The sequence below is a fragment of the Suricata suricatta genome, chromosome 2, assembly GCF_006229205.1.
Source record: "Suricata suricatta isolate VVHF042 chromosome 2, meerkat_22Aug2017_6uvM2_HiC, whole genome shotgun sequence".
Classification (NCBI taxonomy): Eukaryota; Metazoa; Chordata; class Mammalia; order Carnivora; family Herpestidae; genus Suricata; species Suricata suricatta.
Genome location: NC_043701.1, coordinates 112,471,957 through 112,482,294, shown reverse-complemented (window position 1 = coordinate 112,482,294; position 10,338 = coordinate 112,471,957). Strand labels below are relative to the sequence as shown.

The 10,338-nt window shown below is 39.0% G+C and overlaps 1 protein-coding gene across 5 annotated transcripts in view; it reads left to right on the top strand.

The window, feature by feature from the left end:
• The window catches only part of LOC115285384 (zinc finger protein 37A-like), a 26,559-nt gene extending 20,752 nt beyond the window's left edge, over nucleotides 1–5,807 (top strand). For all 5 annotated transcript variants that reach the window (XM_029931668.1, XM_029931666.1, XM_029931665.1 and 2 more), the window contains one exon: nucleotides 3,342–5,807. In XM_029931668.1, coding sequence (XP_029787528.1) covers nucleotides 3,342–4,867 — 1,526 coding nt within the window. In that variant the 3' untranslated portion in view covers nucleotides 4,868–5,807. The remainder of the gene's footprint in view (nucleotides 1–3,341) is intronic.
• Nucleotides 5,808–10,338: the final 4,531 nt, after the last annotated feature.

The following is a 10,338-nucleotide window of genomic DNA, read 5'->3' as shown; positions in this document are numbered from 1 at the left end:
TTTGGCTTGTTTCTTGGTGTAGTCTCAGGTATCCTTGAGGTTCTATTCCTTCTGGAGTTTGTATTTTCTCCTTCCGCTCTCTCAGATGAACATAATATCCTTCTCAGTTCGAAAAATGGTGCGGACGGAGTTTACAGAGCTCCCTTCCTTCCGCCATCTTGGCTCCCAACACAGGCTCATTTTAAAAGTGACCATGGAACATGAAAGCCAGCCCCATGCCATCCCCCTCAGATGAACAAGACACTATTGATGAGGTTTATTTAGATTTGTTAATAACATTTTAATATTTAGATTATAAACTAACAATTAGTAATGTCACAAATATTAAATATAGTATTCTATACATGCTTTTTAGATATTTTTCATTAGCATTTTACCATATTTACTGTTTTGTTACAGAAGTAATTATTTTTGTTTATTTACTTATTTTGATGGAGAGCATGAGTAGGAGAGGGGCAGAGAGAGAGGGAGACAGAGAATCCAAAGCAGGCTCTGCACTGTCAGTGGCTCAAACTCAATGTTCTGAATGAACCAAAGTCAGATGCTTAACCGACTGAACCACCCAGGCACCCCAGAAGTATTTCTAAAAGTACAGACGTTAAACACTGCTAAATCTTTCAGTATGATGCCTAAAATTTATGCTTGGTAAGCTCTCCAGTTAATTCTGATAAAAAACATTTGTATGATGTGGTTTCATCTTAGCTTGGGCAAAGCATGCAGTATTTAATACATAGTAGCAGAATATTTACTATTAAAAAAAACAAAAAAAAACCCAAAAGACATGAACAGCTTTATAGCTCTGAAAAAAGAATGCTAAGGTCTGGTACCTGTTTTCGAAGAGTTTATACTTCAGCTGGGAACATTTCAAAACAGTGTTTTGATAATTTGATTATTCAGTGATAAAATTGATGATTTAAAAAATAAAACCATTTGTTAAATGCCATTGACTTAATATCTGTTTGAGTGTTGAAAGAAAATCATAGGTAGAGTTATGGCTGTCAGAAACATAGCTAAATGGAAATAAGAGCTGCATGAAATATTTAAAAATTCAATATTGGGGCGCCTGGGTGGCTCAGTCAGTTAAGTGTTCGACTTCGGCTCAGGTCATGATCTCACAGTTTTTGGGTTTGAGCCCCACATCGGGCTCTGTGCTGACAGCTAGCTGAGAGCCTGGAGCCTGTCTTCAGACTCTGTGTCTTCCTCTCTCTGTAACCTTTGCCTGCTCATGCTCTGTTTCTCCCTGTCTCAATAATTAAAAAAAAATTAAAAACATTAATTAAGAAAAATAAAAATTCAGTATTTAGAGTGCTTGAGTGGCTCAGTTGATTGGGTGTCCGACTCTTGATTTTGGCTTAGGTCATCTCAGCCATGGGATTGAGCCCCGTGTCAGGCTCTGTGGTGATGTCACAGAGCCTGCTTAGGATTCTTTCTCTTCCTTTCTCTCTATCCCTCCCCCGCTCAACATACTCTCTCTCAAAATAAATGAATAAACATTTAAAAAATTTAGTGTTTACCAAAGACATTTGTGTTATAGCAGCATAGTTCATGCTTGTGTTAAAGTAAATTACACAGATTTTTAAAAAGTTTTTATTTTAATCACTCAGTGCTCATCACGAGTGCACTCCTTAATCTCCATCCCCTATTTTACCCATTCCCCCTCACACCCCACCTCTCCTCTGGTGTCCATCAGTTTATTCTCTATAGTTAAGAATCTGTTTCTTCGTTTCTCTCTCCTTTTTTCCCCCTTTGCTTATTTGTTGTGTTTTTTAAATTCCACATATAAGTGAAATCATAACAGTATTTGTCTTTCTGTGGCTTATTTCACTTACTGTTATATTCTCTAGCTCCATCCATGTTGTTGCAAATGGCACAATTTTATTTTATTATGGCTAAGTAATATTCCATTACATATATACCCATACCACATCCTCTTTATTCATTTATCTATCGATGGATACTTGAGCTGCTTTCATATCTTGACTATTGTAAATAATGTTGCCATAAACATTGAGGTGCATGTATCCCATTGAACTAGTATTTTTGTATTCTTTGGGTAGATACCCAGTACTGTGATTGCTGGATCATAAGGTAGTTCTATTTTTAACTCTTTTGAGGAGTCTCCATACTGTTTTCCACAGCAGCTGCACCAGGTTGCATTCCCACCAGCAGTGCACGAGGGTTCCTTTTTCTCCACATTATCACCAACACCTGTGGTTCTGTGTTTTTTATTTTATGTGTTCTGACAGGTGTGAGGTGATATCCCATTGTGGTTTTGATTTTCATTTCCCTGATGATGAGGGATGTTGAACATCTTTTCATGGGTCTGTTGACCATCTATCTCACGTTTTTTTTTGGAGAAATGTATGTTTATGTTTTAGGTCTTTTTTTTTTTTTTTTTTTAGCAAATGAAGCTGAAAATTATGGGCAGGTTTGGGAAGGCAACTTTTAAAAAATATTGGACTGTAAGCTAACAGAGTGAAAGAATATAAGATTATGAATGAGAATGAGTAATTTATAAGGGAAAAACAGCTGGGCTTACAAGAGTAAATTGTATTCATTCCAGATTTGTAAATTGACAGCTTGATTCGCTTCAGTGTGATACCATTTAAAAATATATTGTCAGTTCTTAGGTTATTGGACTCATAGCATTAGTATGGATTTTGATTAGTACTGTATGATATATTGTTATAAATATAGTATTGTGGATAGCAGAGGAGTAAAGGTGGGCATGCATAACCAAAAGAATATAAAAGTAAAGGTAAATTACAGTTTTAGGACCAGGTTTACATTTGTAGGTTTTCATGTTCTGCAAAGATATAGAAGTGTGTGTGTGTGTGTGTGTGTGTGTGTGTGTATGCATGCAGGATTGAAGACTAATGTTAAATCAGGTGAGATTTGGTTGGGGGAAAGCCAGAAAGCACTGGAAGAGGGTTTGATGGTTCACTATTGAAGAACTCTGACAGAATAAAGGAAAATATCTATAAATCAGAAAACAGCTGTATATCTAATCCTGGATGGCAAGGATGGCTTGACCACTCATTGATTTTGCTATTTTGTTGTCTGTTTTTATTCCTAGTGATTTAGAGCTAGTAACAGAATTAGATATTAGAGATTGGTTATAGTACTGTTCTCTTTTGAATTAGAGTTCTTAGAAGTTTGATTTGTTGCTGATGTGTAGAATAGAAGAGAGAGATGAGACTGGAAATGTGTATACTGTTGTCATAATCTAGATGTGAGAAGATAATGATCTAAACTTATGCATCCCCCAAAACTTAACTAATTCTGTTTCTCCTAATTTTCCTTGTCAACTAACCTTCCTTCTCACCCTATTTATTTTTCAGAATTAATTAATAGTAGTAGAAACTATTCAAGAAAGAAGTTCAATGAGTCTAACAAAGGTAGAAATTGGCTCCGTAATGATAAACATGAAGGAATTTATTCTGAAGAGAAACTTTATAAATATAATAAAAATGGGAATGGCCTCCATCTTAATGAAGATTTTGTTCACCATCAGAAAACTCAAATTTTGGAGCAACCTTTTGAATACAGTGAATGTAGGAAAGCTTTCCATGAGAATTCACTCTTTGTTGTACGTAAGAAAATTTACACAAGAAAGAGCTCCTGTGAACACACTGATTATGGGAAGATCTGTGATGTGTCACCCCTCATGGCGCATCAGAGAACACATCCAAGAGAAAATCATTATGAATATAATGAATGTGGAGAAAATTTCTTTGAGGAATCCATTCTTTTTGAGCAGCAGACTGTTCAGCCTTTCAGCCAGAAGTCAAACCTCATTCCAATTCAGAGAACCCACTCAGTTGATAATGTAATTGAATATAATGAAAGTGAAACATTTTTCAGGGAAAAGTTAATCTTTGGTGTACAACAGAGAACACGCACAGGAGAAAAACCTTATGAATGTCATGAATGTGGAAAAACTTTCAACCAGAAGTCAGCCCACACAAGACATCAGAGAACACACACAGGGGAAAAATCTTGTGAATGTCATGAATGTGGGAAAACTTTCTACAAGAATTCAGATCTCATCAAGCACCAGAGAATTCACACAGGGGAGAAACCTTTTGAATGTCAGGAATGTGGGAAGTCCTTCAGTGAAAAGTCAACCCTTACTCAACATGGAAGAACACACACAGGGGAGAAACCGTATGAATGTCAGGAATGTGGGAAAGCTTTCTCGTTTAAGTCAGTCCTTACTGTACATCAGAAAACACACACAGGGGAGAAGCCCTATGAGTGTTATGAATGTAGGAAAGCCTTTCTTAGAAAATCAGACCTCATAAAACATCAAAGAACTCACACAGGGGAGAAACCTTATGAATGTAATGAATGTGGGAAATCCTTCTCTGAGAAGTCAACCCTTACCAAACATCTGAGAACTCACACTGGTGAGAAACCCTATGAATGTATTGAATGTGGGAAATTTTTCTGCTACTACTCGGGTTTCACAGAACATCAGAGAAGACACACAGGGGAGAAACCTTTTGGTTGTAATGAATGTGGGAAAAACTTCCGTCAGAAGTCAGCCCTAATTGTTCATCAAAGAACTCACATAAGACAGAAACCCTATGAATGTAATGAATGTGGGAAATCATTCTGTGTAAAGTCAAAACTCATTGCACATCATAGAACACACACAGGGGAAAAACCCTATGAATGTAATGTATGTGGAAAATCATTTTATGTAAAGTCAAAACTTACTGTACATCAACGAACACATTTGGGGAGAAACCCTATAAATGTAATAAATGAGGGAAATCACTCTGGGTTAAGTCAAGAGTTTATAGAAAAAGAATGTAAAAAGGGAGAAAAATCTGTTGCTGTAATGATTTTGAAAGCATCTTAGGTCTAAAATCAGTTCTCACAATACAGCAGAGAACTTAGAGGATAGAATAATAGGAAGCTATTGGGTATAGAAAATTTTGTGATGGAATTTGAACCATAGAATATATCAGAAATCTCGGAGTGGAGAAAACCTTATCAGTAAATCACCCAAAGCCACACCTCACAAGTTAGAAACCTCTATCAGCATTCATGGAGTAGAAAGTACTTTATCCACAGGCTATAGAGAATGCACAGATTATAGGAAACTATAAGAAAGCATTGTGGTATTTTATTAGATGTAGCATCTTAGTGGAATCAGAAGTTACTAGAGAAAATATTTTAAACGTGTGGGAGCTTTAAGATAAAATATAAGCTTACATCAGAGATTTTGAATTGAAGGGTCTCTAGCAATTTAAGGTGGAGAATGTTTTTCATTTAGAAATAGCTTTGTATTTTTGTTAAGATGCAATTTGGCCCATTTCCAGGCCTGTTATTCCCCACAGTTTAAGGTATTAGATGTGAAAACACACCACACAGGGACCAGCAGTTGGAAGCAAGTCAGAGGCTCACGCATATGCAGAAGAAAAGGTTTTTAGCAAGAGGACCCACCAGGAGGACTTTCTGATGTCCAGGAAGAGAGAGATTCTGGATCTGGTGACACATGTAGGGGCAGCTTGCCAGCGGGGTGTGTTCATAATTCTGGGGCAGAATTTTTGAGTGGCTCATTCTGGAACGGGGGCAGAGGGGAAAGGTGGGGTGCTGTGCGTGCACCTTAGTGGAGGTGGTAGAAGTGAGTGAGCATGAAGCATAGGTGGTCTGTGCCCTGGGGCCGGTGTTTCCTTTTGGCTCAGTGTCACCCTGCTGTTGTGACTTGTACCCTACTTTGTATCTCCACACACTTAAGCCTTTCATAGGTGATGTAACAATGTCCAAAAAATGAAATACTCACATACAAAAATGTATTCTTTGGAGCATCGGGGTGGCTCATTTAGTTAAGTGTTCAACTTCTGATTTTGGCTTGAGTCATGATCTCATGGTTCGTGAGTTCGAGCCTCACGTCTGGCTCAGGCTGAGAGCGTAGAGCCTGCTAGGGACTCTCTCTCAGCCTTCCCCTTCCTCCCTCCCTCCCTCTCTCTCTCTCTCTCTCTCTCTCAGATAAACATTTAAAAATGCATTCTTACATATAAAGCTTTAAAAAGGTACAAGTGAAAATAAATAAATAAAAAAGCACCAGTGGATCGCACGACTGGGTAGGATGTAATAGCTTGTGGCATCTCAGTGCCCTGATGAGAACAACTAGAAAAGTATCACCAAAAGCATTTATTTCAATACAGCCTGCTCCTGCAGGAGCAAAGAGGACTAGAGGTCAAGTTCAAGAAAGGAGTCACAGCAAGTGCCTGGGCAAAATGCAGCCATTTCTCTTGGGAGCATTTGTCAGCTTTGGACACAGAGGAGCCCGAGTCCTGAGCCTGGCTCAGACAGAGGCTGAAGCTCATAGCGGGAGGGTGCCGACCAGAAGCCAGCAGAACTTTCTGTGGTCAAGGCTGGAGTGAAAATTCTTTAGTGTTAGAGACTTAAGATCCGTAGCCCGTTTCTCAAGAAATTTTTAGAAGATTGACTCAGGACAGGGCAGGAGCCTGAAAAGCTAAGCTGAAAGTAGATTTCTTTCAGGACAGAAAAAAATGATTGGAATTCAGGAACTGTTAGAAGGATGGGCCCTTAGGGAGCATAGCATGCTGTCAGTAAAAGCAGGTCTTACCAGAGGTAATTACACAAATGATACCTGGTATTAAAAAAAAAAAGAAAAGCTGCCCAGAAAGAAAAGTCTTAGTACAGATGCATTCACTGCAGTTATTGCAAACATCTAAGAAGGTAATAATAGCAAGCTTTCATGACCTTTTCCAAAGAATTGAGGATGGAACTTTTCTAATTCATTTGGGTACAACCTTAATACCAAAACCTGTAAAAGACATTTCAGGAAAGTAAAGTTACCAATATTTTATAAATTGAGGTACATAATCTTAAAAATCCAGTCATACCCATGGACCAGGTAATGTTTATTAGAGGAGCCAAAGGATTTAGTATTTTAAATTAAATCGATATGGCCAGTGCTTCTTCCTCTCACATTCTCCTTTCTCCCTTGTGCTTTCTGTATTTCTCTTCTGCCTCCCGTTCCTAGAATGGAAGTCAGAACAGGCCTGCATAACGGATGAGAAAGGTGTGGTGATGTGCACACTTGGATCAGACGTGTTGAATGCAACTGGAAGGGATGATCAGTGTAGCTGAAATATTGATAACCTTGGGCAAATGAGAAAATGTGCTGAGGATGATGAGAGCCAGATTGGAGAAAGTTTTCATGAAAATGGAGAGGGGACGGTGGAAAATCCCAGGCTGGATTGGAATGCAACTCATAGAAATCGTGTGTGTGTGTGTGTGTGTGTGTGTGTGTGTGTGTGTGTGTGAGAGAGAGAGAGAGAGAGAGAGAGAGAGAGAGAGGGAGAGAGGTGGATCTGTCTGCAGAGAGAGCCTACACACAATGACCCCTAGTAGCAGTGAGCACACCAAGTGCCAGGTTACTCATTGCTAAATGCTGTCCTCCACCAAAAAAGGGACTGAGTCTCCAGAGTGATGGCTGATTTCAGGTAAGAGATGGGGAGAAATACAAGATGAATCTGAATCATCTTTCCTACCAGACAGTAAAAAATGTTCAAAGAATCATGGAGACAAAAGAACCACCTTGGTTTGAGATTTGAGACAGTTTGAACATAGCACCAGAATTATTAATTCCCATTAATAAGATGGGAATCCATTAATTTATTGTGATATAAATAAATTAGTAAATTCATGGAGGAGAAGGGAAAACTTACAGAATAATGCCAGTTAATGTAGGGAGAATAACAGACTTAGAAAAACACCATTGGGCAGCCATCAGAGGGGCAGTTGTTTCAGGAGATAGTTGTCAGCATAGGCTAGAGTCTGTGGGTAGAGCTTTGATGAAAAACAGGATATTGGCATAATCTTCAAATATCTAACCATAAAATACCCGTCAACTGCAGAGGTGAAAGGGTGATTTTGTGATTAAACCTGGCAGACACTGGCATGATCAGGCACTCAACATTGCCTGACCAGTGGAGTAGGACAGGTCACCATGATGCGTATCCTGACGCAGTGAGAAGAGCCAGCGGAGGAGGCCTGGGTGACTTGGTCGGTTAAGTGTCCAACTCTTGATCTCAGCTCAGGTCTTGATCATCTCGGGGTCATGAGTTTAAACTCTGTTGGTCTCCACACTGGATGTGAAGTCTACTTAAAAAAAAAAAAAGTTGACCTGTGTTTATTTAGGAGGAGACATCAGGTGAACATGTTTGAAAGGTTATTTTACTGCATGCAAAGCCTATATGTGGTTTTTAATTCTGTGAAAGATATGAAAAATACTGAGAGACTATTCCAGATTAGAGGTGACTAGAGATAATTTAAAAATAAAAACGAAGACCAGACATTGGTAGAACAGTTAGCAAAATTCAGTGTATGGAGTAGATGGTCAAGTTTATCAATGTTTATGTCCTGATGTGGAAGATTGCTGGGCGGTTCTATAGGGTAGTGCCTTTGGGCAAAATACACATGGGAATATGTAGGGTTAATGGAGCCTCATGGCCACAGCTATTTTAATTTTTTTAATGTTTATTTTTGAGAGACTGAGCACAAGTGGAGGTGCAGAGAGAGAGGGAGACACAGAGTCTGAATCAGGCTCCAGGCTCTGAGCTGTCAGCATAGAGTCTGATGTGAGGCTCGAATTTACGAACCGCGAGATCATGACCTGAGCCGAAGTCGACGCTTAACCAACTGAGCCACCAAGGTTCCCCTGCAGCTTATTTTTAAATGCTTAGACAAAGGCTAATAATGTGTGTGTGTGTCTGTGTGTCTGTGTTTGTGTGTACAGTGCAAGGGACAGATGGAGGAGATGCAGTGTGGTTAGGCAAATCTGAGGGGGATATGGGAGTTTTTTGGTATTATGCTTGTGACTTAAGTGTGAAATCACTTCAGAATAAATATTGACAAGTTTAAGATAGTTGATGTAACCTACCACATATGTAGAAAAAATAAGTGAAGCCATTTGATCATTTCAACAGAGGCAGAAAACCTATTTGATAAAAAGCTTTACACCTACTTATGGTTAAAGAACAACAAAACTAGGGACAGAAGGAGAGTTTGTCAAACACAAAAGGAAACCAATGTACAGCAAACATCATACTAAGTAAAAAAAAATTAAACTATCTCTTCCTGATATTGAGTTGAGAATGCTTGTTACCACTTCTGTTTCACATACAACTGAAGGCTCTAGCTCATCAGTAAGCTAGGAAGAAAGTTTAAGGCATAAAACTTGGAAGACTGAAGTGTCAACTCATTATTGGCAGGTGGTATCATTGCATGGAGAAGTGAAAAAACTTATGGAGAAGTTACTAGAAATGGAGAATTAGCAAACTCACTGTAGAAAAAACTACAAATAGAAAATGAGTGATAGCAGTTGTATCCACCCAGGATAGGGCAGCAGAGACCAGATATACTGACCTGCCTAAAAAAAGGTAAAAAGGAAACTGATAAGATACAGGAAATAACTGTTTTCATGACAGTGGACATCAGGCCTTAAAGGGGCAGTTTCCCTGCAGGTGATGGGTAGGGTCACTATATTGTAGTGATGGTTATTCAGCAATATTTATCAAATTATATCGAGATGTACACTTTTATTTTTAATGTTTATTGTTTTTGAGAGAGAGAGACAGACAGCAAGCTGGGGAGGGGCAGACACACACACACACACACACACACACACACACACACACACACACACACAGAATCTGAAGCAGGCTCTAGGCTGAGCTGCCAGCACAAAGCCTGACAGAGGGCTCAAACTCACAGACTGCAAGATCATGACCTGAGCTGAAGTCAGCTGCTTAACCAACTAAGTCAGCCAGGTGCCCTGTCTAGATGCACATTTTAAATACTGTTATGTTGTTGTTAAGTTTATAATATTCCGAAAACAGTAAGTTCTAGAAATCCAAACTGCACCACCACCAAATTAAAGGATGTTGAAGACCAAAATAAATGAAAGGATATACTTAGCTGTGTTCATGACTTTGAAGGCTCAATTCCCCCAAAACTGAGTGGTAGATTCAGTGCAGCCCTAATCACCATCTAGCAGCAGGTTTTGTTATTGGAAATTAGCAAATCTGAATTTAAAATATATATGCAAGGGCACCTCAGTGGCTCAGTCAGTTAAACATCTGACTCTTGATTTTTGGCTCTGGTTATGATCTCATGGTCGTGAGATCAAGCCCCACATCGCACTCTGCACTGGGTGTGGAGCCTGCTTAAGATTTTCTCTCCCTTTCCCTCTGCCCCACCCTTGCTCATGCTATCTCTCTTTCTCAAAAAAATGTATATGCAGATGGAATGACCATAGCTAAGACAATCTGAAAATAGAAAAATAAATCTGCA